Source organism: Heteronotia binoei, chromosome 10, assembly GCF_032191835.1.
Source record: "Heteronotia binoei isolate CCM8104 ecotype False Entrance Well chromosome 10, APGP_CSIRO_Hbin_v1, whole genome shotgun sequence".
Lineage (NCBI taxonomy): Eukaryota > Metazoa > Chordata > Lepidosauria > Squamata > Gekkonidae > Heteronotia > Heteronotia binoei.
The window spans coordinates 74,113,531-74,138,911 of record NC_083232.1 but is presented as its reverse complement, the minus strand read 5'-3'; the positions used below and the strand labels follow the sequence as shown (position 1 = coordinate 74,138,911).

General features: G+C 43.4%; 1 protein-coding gene across 2 annotated transcripts in view; it reads left to right on the top strand.

Annotated features, from left to right (window-relative positions):
- The window catches only part of MYRIP (myosin VIIA and Rab interacting protein), a 186,285-nt gene that overhangs the window by 124,408 nt on the left and 36,496 nt on the right, over positions 1 to 25,381 (top strand). For both annotated transcript variants that reach the window (XM_060247526.1, XM_060247525.1), the window contains exons 4-7: positions 687 to 770; positions 6,241 to 6,338; positions 9,724 to 9,804; positions 11,223 to 11,366. In XM_060247526.1, coding sequence (XP_060103509.1) covers positions 687 to 770; positions 6,241 to 6,338; positions 9,724 to 9,804; positions 11,223 to 11,366 — 407 coding nt within the window. The remainder of the gene's footprint in view (positions 1 to 686; positions 771 to 6,240; positions 6,339 to 9,723; positions 9,805 to 11,222; positions 11,367 to 25,381) is intronic.

Below are 25,381 nucleotides of genomic sequence, written 5' to 3'. Positions count from 1 at the left end.
TTAATGTCCTGAGAGGAATTCCCTTGCCTCCTGATCCTGGAACCAACCACTGCTATTGATGGGAGTGATGGAAAGGTAATTCTGAATGTGGAGTGTCCAGGGTTGCTTCCTGACTGGTTAGTGTGCTTCCTCTCCTTCTCCAACCTGAGAGTTGTGGAAGAAAACTGACTTTTTAACCATACGAATAAAGAACTGCCCCCCCTCCTCAGATTTATGGGAATTTATATCTACTTAGAATAAATACCTTATCTCTTTTTTTTTGTCACTGCTAACTTTCATTTTTCTCTTCTCAGTGTGACTGTAAGACAAGTCCTCTTGTTCCCTTTGATACAGAAGCAGGTTTAACTGTCTCTTTTTAAATGAAATGGTGCCCTTTAAAATCCATGATTTATTTGAAGTCCAGGATATTATCTTCAAAGCTAGTCTTCTGCACTTGCGTTTTGTGAGCAATCTTTCCTTATTGTTAACTTCACAGCCCCTCTTTTACTTGAACAGAGGTTGTTTAAGTACTAGGATAAGCCTGGTGTGAGAGATTTTTCCACTGAAGGAAATGTTTCTGAATAAAATCATGCCTTCAAACAGTTTTGTGCTCAATATCTGTGTTAAGAATCTCTCTCCCCCCACATCTCTTTATCCTGATATTCCACTGGAAAATGATGATGAGCATAATTGTCTTTTTTGACCAGAAGCCGGGAGCTTCTGCGAGGGAACCATAGAAAATGAAGGAAGTATTTGTGGCAGTGATTCTACATTCTACAGGCAAACAGAAGGTAATTCTATTAGAACTTTATTTTGTTAATAAGGAACTGAGTAGTTATAAATTTATTACTGAATGAAATAACCAAGATCACAGATGGGTGTTTCCAGACGACGCTGGAGTCTAAAAATGAACTCATGTTTTTTAATCTCAAATTCAGGTCATTCAGATCTCATCCTCTGACAGGAGTGCTTCCCCTGATATTAGGGCCATCATCAGGCAGGGTTGTCAGTCCCCTTCGTGGAGGCGGGTGTCCCCCACCACCAAGTCCTCTCCACTACCACCAATGAGTTGTCCTTCAGGGGAATTTGCCAGGAGGAAAAGGAAGGCACAGGTGATGTTGCTAGTGACATTGCAATATCACTTCTGATGTGCGTATGAAGTGACATCATCACACTGGTGACATCCAGATGGTGCTCTGGTATCTGAGCACAAACTCTATGGTAGAAGCCATTTTACCATAGAGTTTTTGCTCAAATACCAGAGCATTGCTGTGACATTGCAGCATGATGACATTCTGGTGCACATTGAAAGTAACATAGTCATGTAGCCAACAACATTGCCTGGGTCTCCCTCTCCTGGTAAGTCCCCCACCCATTCCCCTCCAGTTGCCAGAACCTGGCAGCCCTAGCATCAGGGGAAGATTCTTTGAACTGGAGGAAAGCAGCATTGTTTTCAGAATGGGCAGGATCCAGCTTGCCTGTGGCAAGCAAGGATCACCTTAAGCTGATACGGAAGTTTTTGGATGAGAATGGTTTCTGTTTTTTTCAGGCAAGTGACTTTCATTGGTCTGTGAGGGCAGACAGTCCAGCTGATGTTGGCTAGAAATTGCGGATTTATTTGCAAAGCTGTTGTAATCTCAGTATCCTTTCTCCCAAATCCTGCAGTGAATTACTGGATTTTGTAGCTCATTTTGTGCTTTAAGAAATTCTTGCTTATGGCTTGCAGCCTGCTTAGGAGGCATTCACTGACAACCTTTTCAGTCATTTGTTCTGATACATTTCTGTCACTCATGGAAGCCTACCAACTCACCATATAACAGCATGTATAGCTCTAGTCCGGCCAACTATCTGCGCATCAATGTCCGCGGAAATAGACTCCAAAACCCAAAGACCCAGCAGCATCAGACATGACCTGGAGCTCAGCTTCAAGCCTCATGGCCTCTCTCCAAAAAGAGACTCCATTAAAGGACTCCAAAAATTCCTGCCAAACCCTTAAGTCTTCCCTCATGCTGCTGGTAACCCATGTTCTATGCTGAGGCGAGTGTAGCCCTGCCATAGCATCAGGTCGTTTTCGCACTCACCTTCCGCCGGCGCGACCCCCCTCTTCACCGCACAGGATCTGCGCGGATTTCGCACTAAACGCTGCGGAGCAGCCAGAAAAGCCGGAAGCTCCCGTCGCAAAAGCCGCGCAAACGCCAAACTGCTTTTTGGCGGTTTCAGTTTGAGCGGCTTTTGCGCCGGGAGCTTCCGGCTTTTCTGGCTTCTCCGCAGCATTTAGTGCGAAATCCGCGCAGATCCTGCGCGGTGAAGAGGGGGGTCGCGCCGGCGGAAGGTGAGTGCGAAAATGACCAGAGCCTCCTAAGAAAAGCCCTCCCCAGAGTAACCACTTTGCAAGCAAAGTTAAGGTGCCCCACCAGCTGCTGCAATTATAACAAGGTAACCTTATTTTTTAAGAAGAAAGGAAAAAATCTTGAATCTTAACTTGACTGTTTTCTGAAAAGGTACCTTGGACAACTGTGCTACAGTGTCAATCTCAATCCCCAAAAAGGTCAGCTTTTGGGCTGGACCCTCCATTTTCTCCGGAGCCAACAGGACCCCAAGCTCTGCAGTCAGCTCTATAAAGCCCGACAGCAGCTGCCCACAACGCCCAGTCCCCTTAGGACCCACAAAAAAATAGTCATCTAAATAATGAATGACATCCTGTAAACCCACTTTCTCCCACACAGCCCATTCCAGGAATGTGCTGAAACACTCAAAAGTGGAACATGATACAGAGCAGCCCATGGGTAATGCCCTATCCATGTAAAATTGACCTTCAAAAGAAAATCCCAAAGGCTCAAAATCATCGGGATGCACTGGCAGAAGGCGAAATGCAGATTTAACATCGCATTTTGCCAGCTCTGCACCCACCCCACAGCGTCTCACCACGGCAACAGCCTGGTCGAAGCTGGTGTACCCAACGGAGCATAAGTGTTCGGGGATTCCATCATTAACAGATCTCCCTCCGGGGAAAGAAAGATGATGAATCAAACGAAATTCACCCAGCACCTTTTAAGGCACAACACCCAATGGGGAGACCCTAAGGTTATCCAATGGAGGATGGGAAAATAGGCCTAAAATCCTACCCTCTGCTAACTCTTTGGCAATCTTTTCTCTGACAACTTGCTGTAAGCCCTTAACAGAACTAAGATTTCCAGACATAAAAGGGGCCCGAGGCCCCTGAAAAGGGATCCTAAAACCACCCTTAAAACCTTCCAACAAATAAAAACTGTCCGCCCTACGTGGGTACCTGGACAGCCAACGCTCAAGAGGACCCACCTTTATTGGGCTGGGCCCCTTTTCCAGCCTGATAGGTTCCACCTCCCCCACTAGGCTTCTTAGGATTTTTGCATCCTCTAGCTTTCGGGCAGCTGTCAAAGGAGTGGGACCCACCGCACATGGGGCATTCGTGCTTAAACTGGCACGCTTTCCTGCTACACACTCCCTGAGAACCAAATTCCCAACTGAGCAGGCAGTGTTGAACCCCCTGCCCCGCTGAACTGCAGGGAGAGCTGAAGGATGCAGAAGACATAACGGATGACCTGCCCACCAAATGACTGCTATCCGAGCGGTCACCCAAATTTGGCCAAGCCAGGGACATAACCTGCAGCCACAGCTGCTGTTGAATCCGATCCCACGGCAAGGAAGGATACAAAACAGCCCTCATCTGAAACTCCTGGTCATATTGCAACCAGGCCGGACCACTAAAGGTTGTGTACCCTTTATAGATAATGTCCAAGTATTGAATAAGGGCAGCCGCCCTCCAAAGCTGAGCCCTGGCAATCACCCCAGTGTAAATGAGAAACCCCAGAAGCCAATTAGCCCAGGTCCAATCCACTTTATGCTTCCTTAACTTCTTTTTCCTTCTCATCTAACTCCTCCTCATCCTTCTTTTCCACCTCCTGAAAAAGGAGGGAAAAAACTTCTACATACTCCCCTTTTAGGATTTTTTCCCTGGTTGCGGGTAACAAGTGATCCCCCAAGGGCAGCGCTACGTCCCCAAAGGGTAAAGCAGTAAACGGAACAGCGCTATACAGAGGAGGGTTCCCAAAACCCCCCATATATGAACCTGCCATGCCCTACTGCCCCAAACCTGACCACACGGCTGCAAATCTGGCCAAGCCCAATTAGACAACGCAGCAGCCCCCGCAGGGGAAGCAAGCCCCAAATCCGCTCCCAAGATGCCCTGCCCACTAGGCAAAGCCTGGCCCCAAGGCCCCCAAGACCAAGCAGACCCAGCATATAATTGCGAAACCTCCCAGCCTTACCAACCAATCCTGAAGGTCCCAACGATGACCCTGACCCAGCCGCACCAGCCGCAGACACCGATCCGCCATCTGAACTGCCAAGACCCATGGTACCACCCAAGAATGCACCAGACCTGCCCTCAAAAATCGAGTCTAGTTAAAACATTTGCCTGAAGGGCTCTTTTAGAAACCTTACCCTTTTCCCCTCCCTCAAAAGGAGAAATACCTGAGGCCTGCTCCAGCGCCCGAAGCCTCTGCATAATATTGCTACTAACAGCCTCATCACCCTCATCGTCCAATGAAGATAACGAGGATGGAAGTGTCTTAGCCGGGGTCTTAGGGGCCTTCGGTGCCGGCTTTTCCCCCTTAGACCTTTCAGACCCTTTACCACCCGACATCATGTACCACTAAAGCGACCCACAAAATGGCCACCACAAGAGCCTATCAAAAATGGCCGCCCTGAAGAATGGAACAAGAGCCCTTCTGAAATAGCCGCCTTCCCACTGGGAAGAAAAGGAACAGAAATCCTTTTAAAATGGCCACCACCCCTTGGGTAGAAAGGAACAGAAGCCCTTTCAAAAATGGCCACCTCCCCCAAGGAACAGGAGCCCCAATCAAAATGGCCTCCTTCCCCCTGAAAGAATGGAACAGGAGCCCTTTAAAATGGCCGCTTCCCCCTGAGGAGAAAGGGAACAGGAGCCCTTTCAAAATGGCAAAAAAACCTGGTGGTCTCCCATCCAAATATAAACCAGAGCCAGCCCTGCTTAGCTTCTGAAATCTGCTAAGAAAGATGGGTTGGAAAGATGGGACTTTATTCCCCCCCCAAAAAAAACCCCTGCAGGAGTGAAAGGCCACCACCAAGAAACCCCTTTTTCTGTATAAGGGGAGAGCCAGCCACAACAGGAGCCCCTAAAATGCACCCCTATTTCCGACTAAGGAGGGGAGAGCCAGCCACAACAGGAGCCCCTAAAATGCACTTTAACATAAAATTCCTGCCGCCTTAGAAGCAATCCCATGCTGCTGGAACTTCCAAGGAGCTCACTACAAAGCCTTCTGTCCGTCACCGCAAACACCTCCTGCCAACAAGAACATGCTGCCCGGATCCCTTGCCGCCGCCGAAACACGCCGCTCAAAAGACTCCACCGACGCCAACCGACCCGAGGCGACGCAAGGCCAGGCTCAACGGAGCACCTCAACAAGCTCCCAGCCTCAGCCCGATCGTCGAAGGACTGCAACAGGGGAACGAAGGTCTGGCCGTTAAAGCGACCAGGCCCCGCCCCCTAAATTTGCGCCCAAACGGGCGACAGTCTTCTCTCCCTCCTGGGAAGGCAAACAATGCCTCTGCAGCCTAGCAGCTTCGCTGCAGGCTGCAAGCATACAATTCTGAACTCTGAGTGTGATGTTTATACACAGGGCTTTTTTGTAGAAAAAGCTCAGTACGGACTCATTTGCATACTAGGCCACACCCCCTGACATCACCATTGATTTGCACAGCACTTTTTTGTAGAAAAAGCCCAGCAGGAACTCATTTGTATATTAGGCCACACACTCCTGACACCAAGCCAGCTGGAACTGTGTTCCGGTGCATTCCTGCTAAAAAAAAAATAATAATAGCCCTGTTTATACATGCTGTATTGTTACACACAATGTATTACAAAAAGCAACCTTCTATTAAGTCTGAAAACGGTTTCCTTCTGATCATATTGTCAATGCCCTGGTAGTTTATTTTTTAAAATAAATATATGTATTTGCTGTCTTCCACAACACATAGCTTGATTTGCTTGTGTTAGTTTTCACTGCAAATGAATTGTATGTTTGGCACACGATGCTCTAGATTGCATAAACTGTTGCATTTGGTAGGGTGTGGAATGCTATGGCTTGTTCGTAGAAAGAGTCTGATTGTCCCTTCCACTTTAATAATCTGGATGCTGCCTTTCATAAACTCTGCCCACATTTTATTGTATTCTTTGCCTAGGACACAGCATGATGGATACCCTCTCCGTGGCATTGCGTGTTGCAGAAGAAGCCATAGAAGAAGCTATTTCTAAGACAGAGACATACAGTGACAGCTTGGTAAAAAAAAAAAATCATTATCTTGATCTCTCCCCCCTCCATTTAATTCTCAATAGCTCCTTCTAAATTAGCAGTAAAATGTTCAGACCTTTACCAGCCTACCTTATTCCATTGCACTGAAAAGCACTGCAATGTGATTTATTTTTTCTAGAGTTAATGCTATAGCATACCTTTTAGACTTGAAGAGCACTTTGTCACACACGGGCAGCCCAATACAGAGATAAGGGGCGGCCGGCCATGGCGTAGCTGCCGCGCCGCTAGTAGACTTCCTGAGGACTTTGGCATGCTGGAGCGTGGGGAGAGGAGAGGCGTAGCTTGCTGTGAGGGAAACGGTCGCCATGGCAACGCCACTGCCGGAGGCACCGAGGGGAGGCAGAGGCAGCCGGAGGGGAGGGCCAGCCCACCCACCCATTGGCCAGTCCTGCCGCATGCGCCGCGGCTCATGACAGTCAGGGATGGGGAGAGGTGGCCCCAGAGAGGCTGATAGCCATCCCCAACCCACCCCCAAACAGAGAATGGAGCCAATGATGGGCAGACCATCACAGGCAAAGGAGAGACGGCCCACCAACACAGGGAGGGAACAGGAGTGAGGCTGAGCATGCACGCACGAGAAGCCTGGCTTGGTGGCGAGGTGGGGGCGAGACAAGCCCGCACGGGACCATGGAGAAGCTGTCAATTCCCTCACACCCTCCTGCTGTCAGAGACTCTGCCAATGGCAGGCAGACAAGCAGGAAGTACCAAGTGCAGGAGTTCGCTGTCATAGACAGCGGCTGGAATGTGTGTCTGGGAGTGAGCAGCGCAGCAGCAGACACCCCCCCACCCAGAGACCCCCTGTGCTGCTCTGACGCCCCCTTCCAGGTGCACAGAACACCTCCCCCAGGAGCCGCAGAACTCAGAGTGCGAGTGCATCAGCTGCAGAACTCTGAGTCCACTGCATCAGCCCCCCCCTTAGTGCCTTGCACACAACAGCCCTGTGGGGGTGGGTAGGCTGTCAACCCGAGCAGGCTGAGGGGCGGCACTCCCCTCCTCTGTCCAGCTATGCAGGGGGCAGCGTGGCAGCTCATAGACCATTCCCCCCCCCAAAACCAAGTCTGCCTACCCTCCCAGGCATTCCCTCGGAGAGGCCACTTGAGGGGGTTGCCCAGGGAACGTGCAGCAGATGCCAAGTGGGAGAGAGAACAGACTTCATTTTTCCGGAACAGAGTGCAACAGTCTCCCTGGCGCGCTGGGCAGTCTTGCCGTGGGCGGGGCTCCATTCCGAGCGGCGGGCAGAAACAGCTGAGGGAATGTGGGGGGGGTGGTGGAGAGGCACATGTGGAAGCCTCTGTGTTGAAGTCCCACCTGCAAAACGGAGATAGAGATCAAGAGCACCTGCAGGGGTGGCGGCTGGAAGAGTGGGCTGCATTTCAGCTGGGTGCTCTCTTAAAGGGACAGTCTCTGACCCACCCCCCTCACAATGGGACAGCTGCCACACACACACTCCGTGCCCTGCCAGGGGTTGGGAACGTGGCAGAGGGTAGACCAAGGGAAGGGAGCAGGCAGCAGCATAGGGGAGCGGGGTCAGCAAATGCCCCCTGCCGGAGCCCACTGCCTGGTTCAAGGGCCAGAGATGCTCGCACGCCGAGTGGTTGAGAGCGAGGGGAGGGGGAAGCCGGGGGGGCAGTGGAATTTACCCAGCCATGGGCGACAGTCCTTGCATGCAGAGCTTCCAGGAACCCGGAACCTGTGGAGACCTGGAAACAAGAGCAGTTAGCCCCAGGGGAGAGACCTCTCTCTCCCTAGTCAAAGATACTGTCAAAGCAACCACGAGGTGCAAAAAGCGTCACCAGCGTGCCTGCCTGTCCCTCACTCTAAGTCTGTATGGCTGGGAGCTCGCCAGCAGAGCTTCTCGCCACGTGTTCCTCTCCCTAACAACTGAGTTGTGCGAGGCCAGAGCGGAAGTATTTCTAGTGGGGGGGAGACCATGATTGGGTGCTGGGGAGGGGGCTCATCAGCCCAAGGTGCAAGGGGATTGGCGAGGCAATCACGCCGCTCCCTAAGGGGTTTACGAGCTTCCGCAGCGGCGGAGGCGACTTTTGTTTTTGGTTTCAACAAGTGCCTATGGGGCACGCTGCCGTTTTTGCAGCCGTAAAGTTGCGCCTCTCAGTGGGGGCATGTCATGGGCCGAACTACTCAGGAAGCCACCTAAGCCTGGCTGCGCTCCCAACTCCACCCCCTCCTCTGCCTGAATGCCATGCTCCGCCTTACTTTCGCTCACGATCGGGCGCAGCCCTCAGGCGCCACTGCCCTCGGACAGAGCGGCGCTCGGGCGTTTCCCCACCCACAGAACTCCCCTCCGCTGGGGTGGCGCCGGTCGTACGTCAGCGCAAACCCCTCCTGCGCCCACGTACCGGCTCGTCTGCTCCCAAAAGACTTTCCACCCCCTCCCCAGATTGAGCTCCAAATAATGCACTTTCAGTCTGTTTTTAAAACAGTTAAGCAACTGTTTGTTTGTGGATTTTCACACAGTGAAAACCAATTGCAAAGTGCATTAAAGTGGATTCAAGATACGTTATCCAGTATGTGTGAAAGTGCCAAAAAGAGTTCAGTAGTCATGCTTCAACCCTTCCTTCCAAGGCTGCCACTAAGATCTGAACCCAGCACAGCTGATTTTAAGGAATGGAAATGTTTACTGTGAATATTCTTCTGCTGGCATTTCCCCCAATCTTTTCTGAAGGGATTTGTGGTTGACCTTCTGCTAGGACAGCACAGGGTCTATATAGCTCCTGTCCTGTGTTGAAACTGCTCTTCCTAGACACACATAGAACTCTGACCAAACCTATTGATTGGGTCACTTTCTTTGTGGTGTAATACATTTGTGCATCACGACCAAACGATTAGGTAAATATAGACTGTTATTTGTATTTTCTCTCATGTGTATGTATATGCCACCAAGTCACAAGTGACTTTTGGGGGTCTAGCAACAGGCTTTTAAGGCAAGTGAGATGGTTTGCCATGTCCTTCCTCTGCAAATCCTTCCTTGGTGGTTTCCCATGCAAGTACCAACCCTGCTTAGCTTATGAGAGCTGATGAGATCATGCCACCCTCCCCCCATTTTCCATCATAGATGGCATTAATAATTATTTTAGGCAATTTAATTTTTTTAACTATATGGGCTTATATGTTCACTATAGGGGAAGCAGTTAAGGTTGGGAAATGACATCAGGGAAACAGCTGACTCCCCCCCCCCCCATTCCGGGTCCCTGGACCACAATAGGGGCAGCTGCTATTACTCTTTTTAAAAACTGCAGGAAATCTGCTCAGAGATCTCTAGATGGAGCATCAACCTTTGATTCTTAGTTTATAAGTGATAAGTGAACATTTAATGTGCATTATCTGTGTGCAGGAGAAACAGAATGAAGCTTCTTATTTACGAGAGCACAAGGAGGAGCTGATAGAAGAGCTTGCCACCACTATTGTCCAGAAGGTATGATATAAGAATTTATGCTACCAGGGATTACAGTGTTTTAAAAAGAACAAAAGTTTGAGTCCAGTGGCACTTCTATTCAAGGTATAGGCTTTCATGTGCGTGCACACTTCTTAGATACAATGAAAGGGAAATTACCCGTCCATACGTATAGATGAGCATGCACACAAAAGTATATACCAAGAATTAAACTTTGTTGGCCTTTAAGGTGCCACTGGATTCATTCTGCTGCTTCAGACCAACACGGCTACCCACCTGCGTGTTCGTAAAAATTAATATTCAGTACTTAAAAATTTTTATATTAATGTTGTTTTACAGCAACTGTATCTTTGAGGAGGGGGAATTGTGAGTCTGTGTATAGAGTAGGCTTGCCAACTCTGGTTGGGAAATTCCTGGAGATTTTGGGAGTGGAGCCTGTGGAGGAGGGAGGGGAGGGACCTCCACAGGGTACAACCCCGTAGACTCCACCTTCCAAAGAAGCCATTTTCTCTGGGGGAACTGACGTGTGGCCTGGAAATCTATTTCGAGAGATCTCCAGGCCCTAACCTGTACTGTAGAAAGACCTGTACATTTTGTTTCTGTGCAGCTTCTAATATATATTATAAGCTTTTATTAAACTATAAATAATGATGTGAGGATGACTTGAAGCCACAAAATGTAGAGTGTGCAAACGTCTAGCAACTTCAGAGCTATCTTGTCTGAAGGAAACTGTGTCTTATGTTTTTGCTGCACAGTCAAATGCATATCTACTCAGAAGTCCCACTATGTTCTATGGACTTATTTCTAGATAAATGTGCATAGCTTTACAAGGGAGCACTTAAATATTGTAATGCTCTGTTTTAATAAGTGAAAATGTGAGCAAATATTTATGGTAGCTTGATTAAAATTTGGTAGAGCAGCTAGGATAGGACCATACAAAATGGTTGAATATTCTGGGGCTAGCTGTTCTCTCTAATTGACTATCATACTTCAAGAAAATCATGATCATGGATCATGAACAGTTAATATTTTAGTACTTTTTCCTCTGTGTTTTCCAGACGCTTCTCTGTGCATAAGGTAAGTTTCAAAAATAATATGCAGTAAACTTTCTGTGCAAGCAAAGTGATGATAATAGAATATTTAGGTTCTTGTTGTAAATTCATTCTCAATTTCTTTACAGATTCTGTGGGTTAGGGTAATGATTGACATGTATGCAGGCTGTCAAAAGCCAAACTGGCTGGAACTGGAGTCAAAAGTAAAGACAGTTTTAAGATTTCTGTGGCACAATCTGATGTCTTGGCTTTAATGGTGAAATCCTAAAATCATTTAGACCTATTTTCAGCCTCTGTTTAGGATTGCACAGTGAAACCTGTTTTGTATGACTCCAGTAATGTTTTTCACTGAGCCTTCCTTCTTGTTTGTTTTTCAAATGGCTACAGATTATAAGAAAGCAGAAAAGCAAAGCCGAACAAGCAGAGACTGGTTTTGAATGGCCACAGTCCAGAAACCGTGGCTGGACTGCTGTCTCAGATCAGAGCATGCTGACTTTCCCAGGGAGTCGCAGGGGATCATACTCACTATGGGTGAGCTACTAACACAAAATGTTATTGGCTTCATGAAAACTGATGTGTAGAAACAAAGGAGAAAAGTATATCCGCTTCAGTGATCAATAATGTAAATGTAAGGAACTGGTGGCAAAGCCCTCAAGGGTAGTGCTGTTTTGTATACAAGGCAGTGAGATTTTGATTATAAACCAGCAGCCAAACCACTTCAGACAATGAAGCTGAACAGAGAGAGGGGCAAGAAAGCTGAAGGAGGCCAGGAACATGTGCCTTTGTATCTAAGAATACAGATTTTGACAGGTAAGCTTCCAATTGGCTTTGAGGAGAGCAAAGTTTAGTGTACTCAGAGATGATGTATTGTTGAGTTCTTTCAACTTTCAGTTTAAAATACTAGCTTTTAAAATGACTCTTTCCCCTGGTAAATTTAATAGTCATAGAGTACCATATAATACAGTCATAGAGTACCATCTATCTGTCTGTCTGTCTGTCTGTCTGTCTGTCTGTCTATCTATCTATCTATCTATCTATCTATCTATCTATCTGTCTGTCTGTCTGTCTGTCTGTCTGTCTGTCTGTCTGTCTGTCTGTCTGCCTGCCTGCCTGCCTGCCTGCCTGCCTGCCTGCCTGTCTGTCTGTCTGTCTGTCTGTCTGTCTGTCTGTCTGTCTGTCTGTCTGTCTGTCTGTCTGTCTGTCTATCTATCTATCTATCTATCTATCTATCTATCTATCTATCTATCTATTCATCCTATCTTATCTCTCTTCTCTTCTCTTCTCTTCTCTTCTCTTCTCTTCTCTTCTCTTCTCTTCTCTTCTCTTCTCTTCTCTTCTCTTCTCTTCTCTTCTCTCCTCTCCTCTCCTCTCCTCTCCTCTCCTCTCCTCTCCTCTCCTCTCCTCTCCTCTCCTCTCCTCTCCTCTCCTCTCCTCTCCTCTCCTCTCCTCTCATCTCATCTCATCTCATCTCATCTCATCTCATCTCATCTCATCTCATCTTTGTTGTGTGTATGTTTTATTTAAGGCAATTTCTACAACTCTTGGCTTATTTTCTCAAATGCTAGTCAGTTGCAGAAATTTTACCAGTAGCAGTAGAATGCAACGAGTTTTAGTGGAAAAAGGAAAACATAGCTCCATGACTTCTGTGAGGGGAGGGTTTTTATATATAATTCTATCCTATATTTCTTTCTTAGGACTCAGGTAGCATGCCTACAATTTCCAAGTAGTTTTCCTTCCAGGCTCTGACCAGGACCTGTGCTATTTACTTTCAGCAAAGTGGAAACATTTTGTAATATAGACTGGCTTAAATCAATGAAGATTATTGAATTAAGAATTTAAGCTCCATCACATGCTGCATCCAGTGACCAATGTCTAACCCTTACATCTCCAATGTCTGTACTTCAAGTGGATCTTGTATACTGCTGTGTAATAGCCACGTCACAAAGCAGGAGTGCTCCTACCAGTGCTTCTGTAAGATTGCACTGGTGTCATGGGCAGATTGTTGTTTAAGGTAGACTCACATCCCATTGAGCATAACAGGATTAAAGTCAAGATCCAAGCACATTCACTTCAAAAGATGCTGTGTTGAGGGTAATGGGTCTTATTTTTCGAGCTGCACCAACCATTTGAGTTAATATTTTTAACAGAGATGTGCTAGATATTGTCCTGACCCTCCTCCCAAAGTGTACCCCTTTTGTGCTGTTTTCATACAAATTTGCTGTCCCAGTGATCTGATGAATTGGTACCATTTTTTTATTTACATCTTTAGTGACTGCAACAGGCATCTCAATCTTATTGCCTATGTATGTGGGCACTTTTTTTTGCCAGTTTGGATGTTGCAAAGAAGACTTAATTTAGAGTGCTTTCGCTGCTGTTTGGAAGGTTCTGGAGGTGGGAAGAAGATGCTCTTCTATCTTGGGGGCAAAGGCCGATACCGAGGAGGATGGTTGCCTACAACAGGTGCATGTAAACATATTCATCTCCCTTTTAGGCCCTCCCTGAATGGTTGACCAAAGCCGGGACATGATTCCCTACCATCCTGATTTGGCTTAGATGACTCATTTCTAAATAATGGTCCCAATTCACCAAGCACTGTTCTATGATGGCTATTCCTCCTTCCTATGACAAAATTGCTTAATAGTCTACAGAATAGCAGACAAAATTAGGGTGAGCAAGGCATTTATGGGAACAAAGATATTTATGAGAATTTAAGTCAGAAGATTTCTGTTGTGTTTTGTCATAAATGAGCACGAGTGAGTGTCTCTTCTGCTATGTTGTCTACTAGAAGTCTTTATTGTTGCAGCTAGTGATATAACTTCTAGGTTGAAAAAGCAACCTAAAAAGCTTTTGTATCATAGGAAAAAGCAGAAATTTATCAATTAGATTAGCTGGCAGTTACAGTTTCATTCCTATCCTTTGGGTATATGAAGTTGGTCATTGGATCCTGCTATTAATTATTCTTGGTTCATCAGGGCATAACCGGGCATAGGCTGCAACCTAGGTTTTGCAGTATGTTTCAGAGTTTATAGCGCTTTATAATAGATTGTTTTAAGACCTGCATTGTAAATTTTATATAGCCCTTTGATGAATTTAATTTATTGTTTTGATGAATATATTAATCTCTGGTGACTGTGTAAACCTTCTTATAAACAATGCAAACCAATTTTGCTTCAGTAAATACTGTTGTATATGAGCAAGTTTGAATTAGGCCCACCAGTTAAAAAAAGGTTAGGAGATTCTGAAATGGCAGGAATATGACAAGAAGCTCTAGAAACAGGAGGGGCAGGAGGAGAGAGACAGTCAAAACAACAACAAAACCTGAGGCACATTGTCTGTTTTTGGTGCTTAGGCGTCAGCATTTATTAGCTTTATTTCTGTGAAATCACATTATCCAAACACCTTGTCAGACACCTTGAAACTTAAAGGTCTAAGCGTTAATCTGTTATGCCAGGAGACTGCCTCATTGAGGTACATAGCAGTCTCTTCTTAGATGGACTGTGTTTGTGTGGCTGTCTTCATACAAGCATATAAAATTGGACCCTGTACGCTTTTTGTTTCAGTGAGGGGTTAGAGTATTGTGTGTTGTGATTAACTGCGATGAGTGTCATTCTGAGTGCCACACAGAAGGGGGAAACAAGAATGGAAAATGAAGGCCTTTTTTGGAATCATTGCCAATGACAGCAAGAGCAAATTTTTTGAAAAGATAATGTTCTGACAAGGGAATTGCTGACCTGTATCCTATCACTCCAGTAAGCAAAATCTGAATGAAGACTTTGTCAAGCTTAAGAATCCTGCCTCTAACTTAAGTGGTTTCTCCTCTCTGACAGAAGACCCACTTAAGTTGGAGTAAGGATACTTGAAGCTGGAAGAACTCCCTCCAGCATACTGATTGTATCTAGAAGGATATATGGCCTTAGCTCCTTATACGCTTTAAATTATTATTTTTAAACTGCCATGATCCACTAGGAAAGCAGATATGCAAATATCAGTATCAACATGTCATCCAGCTTGCCAGCCTTGGAGCCTCAAATCCTGCTAGATTCACCCTGACCTGGATAACCCAAGCAAACCCAATCTTGCCTGATCTCAAAAGCTAAGTAGGGTAGACTCTGGCAAGTACTTGGATGGGAGACCTCCTTGGAATGCCAGTAGTCAGAAGAACCAGGGGCAGGCTTCATTCAGCCTTCTCTAAATATCCTCAAGACCCCCAGTAGGGGTCAGTCACCAGAAGTCACCATGACTTCCAGGCATGCACACAAAATATAAAATATACAAAAATACAAGAAAAAAAATCCTGCTAGATTCACTGGCTTTAGTATTACTCTAGTCCTTAATTACCCTTAATTACAAAAATACACAAAACTGTTTTACAAAGCACAACTAATCACCACGAAGAAGCACTTAGCAGCCTCTGGCTGAGAAAAGGTTATGTATGTAAGTACAGGATGTTATGCGCTGTTTGCATTAAAAACTATATTCTCTTCAGAATACTCTGCCAACATTAAATGTGAATTTGCTAGGATTATGTTTCATTTCTGAAGTGACAAGTACCCGCTTCAGAAATGAAACATAATCCTAGCAAGTTCACATTTAATTCTCCTTTCACATCTTAATTCACAACAAACTACTTTGCTTTAAGTTAATTAGCACAGATGAATAGTGCAAAAAGTGTATGCTTAGGATAGCATTGTTAATCGCCTGTGTGAATCAGCTATATTTTTGTTGTTAATTGACTTTAGTGACCTTAGAAGAGTGTAAGTAACTCTGCACTGCAAATAACACAGGGAGCAAGAGCCATTTATTCATAGTACTTACTCCCAGGAACATGGTGTTAGGATGGGACTATTTATAGTATCTTGCAGTTCAGCATGTAATGGTCCAGAAGAGTCATATTGAGATGCCTAAGTTTTTTTGGTTTTGTTCTTAATCAATCATGTTTTAGGTTTGAGTTATAATGCCTGCTATCAAATGTAAGAAAGAATCTTGTAAGAAGAAATGATCTACCTGTAAAAAGGCAGTACTTATCTGTAACCCACTTGTTTATAAACTATTTATTTGTTTCACACATTAATTTCCCATTGGTCCATTAGAGGTTTGTTTTTTTCATGAATCCTTTTTATGTCTAATAAGTACATGTGGAGCTTGTTACAAGGACTCCATTAGCATATGAAATTTGAGCTGTATTCCTCAGCTGCCTTGCCACCCCAGTACTTCCAATAACCCTGATATAGCAAACTAAAATAGCATAACAATTCGTGTTGAATAATAGGCTCATTTACATTAATGGACATCTTAATGCTTTTTGCCGGCGGAACTGAAATAAATATAAAACAAAGCTTCCATTCGGTAAACTTAATGAATTTGCATACTGAGTTGGAACGTGAATATTTGTAAATGGAAAGTGATATTTCAGTTTTATGTGCAAACTTCAGAAGCAGTTTCAATTCTGCTTGACTTTTATATAATCAATTTGAACCAGTGTAAAATAAAACATGACAACATAATGGTACAAAATATATGACAAGCTATAACAATGAACTTTAAAACTGATCCAGTTACTGTAGTCTCTAACATCGCTATAAAAGATTTTGTAGATAAAAAATCTTTTTAAAAGTGAGAATCGCTGTGCTTTGAGACAATTACACAAGTTGCCTGATACTTGCCTTCAGATGATTTCTGCTCTTATATGAACACCGAGTTGGATCCTCCCACCTTGTCTGCTAGGGCAAGAGGGAGGAAGGGCAGTCTCCCTTGAAGGCCTTACATCCATCCTACATGGATTTTTGTCAATGCAAGTCCCATGATCTCTGGCATAGCTTTCCTGGAGGCCAAAGGGGCCACTCTTCCCTATTATACCTGCAAATGCTGGCAGGACGCAGTCTATTGGCTTAAGGCTGATGTGGGGGAAGTTCAAAATTCACAGGGCCCTAGTAGCACTGGTGGGGACAGGCAGACAATCTACCTCATCTTGGTTTTTTGGGTGAAAACAAGTGAGCAGCCAGCATGATGCCTCTTGGTCTGGTGATAGCATACATCTCTGTGCTTACCCAACAGATAGAAGCCTCCCTAGAACCCTTAATCTTTTACTTTAATCCTCTGCTCAATATGCCATAGCATGTCAAACAAATGGTTAAAGTGAAAAAAAAATTCTAGAGAGGTTTTTTCCTTCATCAAGGTGTGTGTATTTATTCCATAGTCTTTGTTTTCACTGTTTGCTTCTTTCTTTAATGTTTCTTTGAAGGTTATTTAAATCTTTCAGGTAGATGCCCAAAGAACATCTTTGTTTTGGGGTCCATGGTAGCTCTCGCAAGCCCTGTAAAATCCTCTTTATATGTAACATTTTCAAAAATTGTTTTGTTAGAAATAGCATGTAAGTTGCAACATTTGAACAGTGGTTTGTTTGCCTTCTGTGATATCTGTACATCTTTACAAGTCTGAAACTGGAGTTAAATTGATCCAGGTAATCAGCTATATACATGTGCATGTGGAGAACTGTCCAGCCACTAATCATAGTCAGGTTTATAATTGCCCAGGCACTAGAGGCCAGTGATGGAGAGAAAAGACCAGTGCTGTTTCCATGTGGATGCTTTGCTTCTTCTAGTTTTCCTACTGCGGTACTCTCTTAGGGAACATCCACAGGACATTTTCTGCTCTAGTTCTGTGTTTTCTCACATTTTGCTTTGATCTTTCCCTGGTCCTGGCTCCACTGATGGACTTCATGATGGCACCTGGATTTTTTGGCTACTGTGTGACACAGAGTGTTGGACTAGATGGGCCATTGGCCTGATCCAACATGGCTTCTCTTATTTTCTGAAGCATGGTTTAATACCAAGGATCACAGTTGCACTACAGTGTTTTGGAAATATTATACTTTTGACAGCATGTAGACAGAAAAGTGTGGATTTTTCTTTTGGTCCCACCCAAATCAATGCCATTTGCCTTATCTGGTCATGCCCCCCCCAACCCCCTACCTGACCATGGTATCAGGGAGGTGCCTCAGGCCCCTGTGAACAGTTGATTGTGGGGACCCTGTGTGTTGCAGCCATTGGGAAGCAGAAAGACAGGTAGCATTTTCCCAACTCCCTGTGATGTGGGGGAATGCGGAGGGTGAGCCCTGCCTTCTGCTTCCCTGTGTGTGTGTGGGGGGGTGCTTTAGGCCCCATATGCACCCTTGGCTAGGGAATTCAAAGTTGTTGGGTGACCCTAGTTGCAATCATATACTGGTTTCCAGCTTTATTTATTTTATGAGCAATTCTAGTCTTTTGGCTGCAGCATTATTAAGTAGGTGCTGCTGTAAGGATTACAACATGTATAACATTTGTACATTGCCAGTAGTACCACCAGCCAAATACTGAAGAGACTTTGCATATCAAAGGTAATCATGTGACAAAAAAAAGTGACACTTTACTCACATTTTATTTGCCTTCTCAGAAAGAGGGCATAGCCAGCGGAAGCCATCTGTTTTGGTTTCACCTTTTTCTGGTATGGCAATTCTCAAAAACAGTTTTCTTGACATACAGTGCAGCCCTAGGCAGAGTTACACCTAGTGAGCTTGGGAGGGTGTAACTCTGTTTAGGGTTCCCCTATAAAGCTGGTTTACTATTATATAACAACATATTTTGAGAACCACTGTATTTGTAGTATTGTCACCATAAGAGAACCAAGGGTTTGCTTACACTGCCACCTGCTGAGGTAACTGCTTACTGCATTAAACAATTGAAATAAATGAATCAAAATTATATTTACAAATATTACTTCGTTTCAGGTAGGCGATATTTTAGTTGTCTTTAAACTTGTTCTTGTTGTGAATTCTGACATATGAAATGTAGCTATAAATGTAGCCATGCCAAAAATACAGGAAACTAGTTGGTATGCTGCTGCAGTTTTATCTGTCCCCCATATTTTTATTTTTGGCAACTACTGCAGCTAATTTCTAGTTTCTACAGAAAACTATAGACACGTTGTGGTTTAGATGGAGTGACTATCAGTCTTTACTATAATTTAAATGTTTGGTGCATTATTTATGCATTCATTTACTTTTCCGTTTCAAACCTATTTAAAGACTGAACAAGTTCTTTAAATAACTTACGATCAACTGTGAGAAAAATTAGTATGAATTTAAAACACAAATTGCCAAAATGAACCATCACTAAAATATTCTGAAGTTTCCAGGAATGTGACTGCCACAAAACATGAACATTTATATTAGGCACAGAACTAAGCTTGAAAGATATCTGTTTTCATTTTTTATGATAATGCTCTTGAGTTCATATAGCTTCAAAGAAGCCTAGGAAGAATTTTAATTTTTGTTCAGTGCTTCCTGTGTGCATCTTTGCTTATGTCTTCAGTGATACCATCACCTATTGCACATGTTTTCTGAGTGGAGACTTCATTGCTTGGAAACAGGTGAAGGTATATAATTCTGTTGTGATGATTGTGAATCTTTAGAGACAGTGCTCCTGTGCAAGAATCATCAGAATTGTGCTTAACTTTTCTCAACACAGAGAATTCTTTTAAACATGGTAGCCCAGAAGCTTACAGGTTGTACGCATACAGAGCTGTAGACTACAGTAAGTGGTTTTCTGGTAGACTTGGTATTAGGGATGTGTAAATGTCCCTGAGAAATTTCACTAATATTATAAAAAAAAACTTTTCTAACTTCATTTCAAATGTCTCAGATGTTTGACCTGGAAAGTAATCCTCAATTCCTATTCACTTTTTATTTGACAATGACTGCGTTCAATACTAGCCTTCTTCTATATATCCTTTTATTTCTGCTTCTTTTTGACCTTTCATTGAATAAGGTTCTGTTGCTCACTTCAAAGTTCTTTTCTTGGACATTTTGGCCTATAATTCAGCTGCTAAAAATATACAAAAGCAGCATTTAAAAAATGATGTTATATGGGCAAATCACCACCTCTCACGTTGTTTCTTTTCTTAACCTAACAGTTTATTTGTACTTTTGATTAATCTCTGCCAAAATTACATTGTAGACATAGCAAATTTTTGTTTTTCAGTGTTTTTAAATCCTTAAAATTTTATGGTGTATGGCTTATGGACTATTAAACCTAAATAAACTGAAACATTTTATTTGTTCTTACGTGAGAGGCACAAGAATAAAACAATTAATCCTCTCCCCACCCCTCTTCCAACTATGTGATTGCAGGCCTGACTTTTTAGCTATGGGTTTTCAATATCACCTTTTCAAAAATTCTCACACTTAAATCTATCTGAATCCTGTGTTGGTAGAATAGAGGTGCATTCACACTGAAACAATATGACATGAGTTTATGTAATCTGAGTCATGACCTGACATGGAAGGTGGTACTATGTTAGGCAGTATCTCAACACAATAAATAATTGAAGAGGTGTTGTTCACTTATGCTTGTGTATTGGCTCAGCTAGAAGCATTGCTCTCATGTGCCATTGTTGTCTAGTGGTTAGAGGGTTGGACTAGGATCTGGAAGACTCAGGTTTGAATCCCCACTCTGCCACAGATGTTTGCGAGTTGACTTTGTGCCATTTACACAATCTCAGCCTAACCTACAACACAGGGTTGTTGTGAGGGTAAAATAGAGAAAAGAAAATGTTGTAAGCTACTTTGAGTCTTTGCTGAATAGAAAAGAGGGCTATAAGAACATAAGAGAACATAAGAACATAAGAGAAGCCATGTTAGATCAGGCCAATGGCCCATCCAGTCCAACATTCTGTGTCACACAGTGGCCAAAAAAAAATTATATATATATATATAATTTTTTTATATTATATATACACACACACTGTGGCTAATAGCCATTGATGGACCTCTGCTCCCTATTTTTATCTAACCCCCTCTTGAAGGTGGCTATGCTTGTGGCCTCCACCACCTCCTGTGGCAGTGAATTCCACATGTTAATCACCCTTTGGGTGAAGAAGTACTTCCTTTTATCCATTTTAACCTGTCTGCTCAGCAATTTCATCGAATGCCCACGAGTTCTTGTTTTGTGAGAAAGGGAGAAAAGTACCTCTTTCTCTACTTTCTCCATCCCATGCATTATCTTGTAAACCTCTATCATGTCACCCAGCAGTCGACGTTTCTCCAAGAAGAAAATAAAATGATCTTGATGTCTTCAGCTATCCAGAATGTCAAAACTGAAATAAATTTATCTCTGATACCTTCCAACTGCCATTAACCTCAGTTTCTTGCACATTCATTCAGTTGCTATCAATCAACTGTATTTTTAGTAACATCTTTTAACTGCTCTAAGCCCTGATATCTGTCCTGGGATAACGGTACTTGAAAGGCCGCCTTTGGCTGTATTGTTCAGCTCATCAGTTAAGTTCCTTATATTAGGCCCTGATCTTGGTACTCCGGGCCCATCGAGATAAAGAAAGGTGGTGGTTTTTCAATGGTGACTCCTCACCTTTGGAATGTTCTCCCCCTTGAGGTTCACCTGGTACCTAACTTACTTTTCTTTAGCTGCAAGGCCAAAACAGTTTCTCTTTCCAAAGACTTCTAAAGAAGGTTGGTTTTTTTAAAAAAATTATTTTATAGTCTGCTCCTAGCCTGAAGACTGTTTTATTAACATAATTTTAGACCGATATGTTTGTTTGTATGTGTTTTATGTCCTGGCTTTTTAAATTGGCTTGGTGTATTTATATTTGTGTGTTTTCATTGATCTGTTTTTATTTATTTATTCTACTGGCTTGACTTCAGTTTAATTCATTCTTTATTATGGCCCACAGGACATTTAGAGGTGGAGTAAAATAGATAAAAATAAATAATAGATAAAATAGATTTTTTTAAAAAGCCACCCTGAGCCTGCTTCGGCAGGGAGGGCGGGATATAAATCCAATGAAATAAATAAATAAATACGTAAAAACACTATCTACATACAACCTCTACATAAAACCTACATAAAACAGCACTTGTGCCAATATATCTAATAGCTTAAAGCTTAGAATGAGTAAATTATGCACTGGACATTATCTCAGAGTGGGTTGACCTATTTTTCTGCTTGATTTGTTTTATTTATTTCATTGGTTCCTGTTTGTTTGTTTGTTTGTTTGTTTTAGTTATTAGCTATCTCAAGCAGGTCTGGAGAGGTGGCATACAAATGTCCCAAATAAATAATTGCATCCATACACGTCACCCTTTTGCATCCATGCAGGTCATAGGCAGAGGTCCATCAGTGGCTATTAGCCAAGCATATTGTTGGAACTCTCTGTCTGGGGCAGTGATGCTCTGTGTTCTTGGTGCTGGAGGGGTGGGCACAGAGGGAGGGCTTCTAGTGTCCTGGCAGAGTGTTGGACTGGATGGACCTTTGGCCTGATCCAACATGGCTTCTCTTATGTTCTACTCAATTGCTTAGTAACTTGTTCTACTTCTGTGAGTTTAGGGTTCCCAATACAGCCCTGGCAAACACAAGATTTGGGAGTTTCTAAAGAAGGTGGAGATTACAAAGGATGTGATGTCCCAGGACATCACTACTAGGCTGCCTTTCGTAGTCTCTTTGATGTTTACTATAGAAACCATGGGAAATTCCCAGAGTGCCACTATGTGAATGCCATTTTTTTCTTGTGCTCATCAATTCATAAGAGGTGGGAAACTTAGGCTGGGATGAGCACTTTGTTTGCTCTCTGCTGTGTTTCTTGCCACCTGCTTCTTAAGTGAGTAAGTATTTATTAAACTGAGACCCTCCTTGTGTGAACTGTAAATCAGAGTTTGCCACAGATGGGGAAAGATTCTTGCTGCCTCGTACAGGTGAAATGGATTGCGTTCATAGGGACAGGCTTGCCAGCTTTCCAGGATTTTGATATTTAATATTTAACAAGTGTTTTAATATTTAACGTGTTTTATCCTTGTGTATTGTCCTTCTGCTTAATACTGTTCACTTTAACTACTAGCTGGATCAAAATCTTTTTTGCCTCATCAATCATTGACAATGGATTTCAAAAATTCATAAGAAGCCCCTTGAAACTCAATTGTGCTATTTGTGATTAAGTGGCACTGGAAATGTGTTGTTGAGGAATTCCCCTGAGTCTACCTGTTAACTCTGCTAAAAGTTCTAATACCATATTGTTTAGCACAGTTCCTGGTCAAGTATTTGGTGTCATACCAACAAAAGGTCAGCATGAAGTCATAAGAATACTAGAACCCAAAACTGAAACCCACAGAAGCCTCTAAAATCAGCACCCCCATGTTTTTAAGAGCATGCATTTTATTACAAGAGCAAATCAATGGGATGTAATTTGCCCATGACAAGCTAATCATGCCTTGAATGAGGGCTTCAGAAAATCACATGAGCAATACAAAATAATTACCAATTAAGGGATAACTACCTCACTTAAAGCGGTCATTTTAATGTATCTTAGAAATAATCAAACCTCTTGAGCAAAGTGCAAAAGAGTACCCTCAGAAGTCATATGTAGTGGCTGTTCAAGAGACTTGAATGCTAAAGAAGCAATTCAATATAGAATACCTTGCTAGCAAATCCAGCTTTCCATAATAATCTATTTTCTTCCTTTATTGGACATGGTTTGATTACTTTCCGTTTACATCTACAGTTTTTTTAGTTGGTAGTACCTTCCACCACTGATTCTAAGTGTTAGTAATTCCATTCACCCTCTGGACTATCAGAACAAAACACTGTTCAATTATCTAGCCCATAACCCTAAGCTAAAATGGATAGCGATGAGAAACATTGTAACAAGGGCTTCTTAAGAATGCAGTTGGCATCAGACCATTTAAATCTCTCTGCCAAATGGAATCAATGGAACTTTGGAATTATTGTTGTTATTGTTACTATTCCGCTTGTCCAACAAAGCGAGCTCAGAGCAGCATACAATATTTCACATCAAGAAACATTAAAAACAACCTCCTAAACTAATATACAGATAAAATACAGAAATATTAAACAGATGAAATACCAAAAAGCCTAATGTAGAGGGCATCATAATACAAATTTAACCTTCAGTGGCAGAGGGGAGAGTGAGAAGACCAAATTGACCAAATGGCTGAAGAAATTGGCCAAATTGCTGATAAAAACCATTGCTGTCCACAACTATATGCTTGGTGGAACATCTCTTCCTTGCAGAACTTCAACAAGTCATGCAGGGTCCTGATATCATTCGACAGAGAGTTCCACCAAATCAGAGCTAAGGCCAAGGAAGCCTGAAGCCAGATGCTCTTTGGGCCTGGAATTTCCAGCAGATCTTGTTCTCCTGAGTGCAGTCTAATGGCTGCCATTGCTTGATCAAATATATTTGCGGAAGTGCAAACAAATGGTGCAGTTGCTACAGCATATGCTAGAAGTTGCGGATCTTTTCATAATCCTGTTCTAAAAGTTTACTGTCAGTAGGAAGAAAATGTTAATATAGGCTATATCCAACTCCCTTTTTTTTTAACATTCATTCGAATAGAGGCTTTTGGAATCTGCAAACAGTCAACAGGTGACTTGTTTAAGTCCTTATTTAATTCATATTGCTTTCTGATTTTATTCATCTTTGCCCAGTGTGAGTTGGTTCAAACATCTAGGTGGCACTGCAGCTTTGAAACACCCAATGGCAAATACAGAAATATCAAACAAAGTAATGTTTAGGCTTAGATCCCATTTCAGGGGGTATCTGGGACTGCAGAAGCAGAGTTCTTGTGTGGGTTGTGTTTTAATTGTTTTAACTTCTTGTTTATATTTCCGGTTGTAACCTTCCCTGAGCCCTGCTGTGCAGGGAAGGGTGAGCTAGAAATTCAAATAAATAGACATTGCTAACTGCAGAGAAGTGGTTGACAGGGGTGGACTCTAATCTTGAGACCCAAGTTTGATTCCACAGGGAGGCTGCTGGGTGACCTTGGACCTGTCACAGTTCTCTCAGAACTCTCTCAACTCCACCTGCCTCACAAGGTGCCAGTTGTGGGGAAAGGAAGAGAAGGTGACTGTCAGCCACTTTGAGAAAAAACAGGGTATAAAAACCAACTCTTGTGACTTAGGCATAAAACAATATAATAGCTATCAAAATGAAACATAACATAACATTATAAGAAACACCTTGAGTTAACATAGATTATAAACACTACAGGGAAGGATTTTGGAGTGTAGATCCTTCTCAGATTCTGTCTTTCAACAGAAACTGAGAAGAATGTGAGTACATGAAGCCAGGCAGACAAGAGGATGAGAACCTTGTACTAGAGGAGGCCCCAACATGGTGCCCATGGGAAAACTGGTGCCCACTAACACCTTTCCCAAGGGGGGACCCAAGTGAATCTAGGAGGGACCATTGGTAAGTTGATTAGCTGTGCTTTGGCAGTAGCTGACACCACAGCTCAAAGATCTTCACTGTGTGACCGAAAGGTAAGCTGCAGCAACCATTTTATGGCTGGCTCCACTTCCTGTTAGGGTTGCCAGGTCATTGTTGGAAAATACCTGGAGACTTTGGAGGATGGATCTGGGAGAGGGTGGGGTTTGGGGTGGGGAAGGGAGGGGCCTCCACGTGGTACAATGCCATAGAGTCCACCCTCCAAAGCAGCCATTTTCTCCAAGGGAGCTGATCTCTGCCAGCTGGAGATCAGA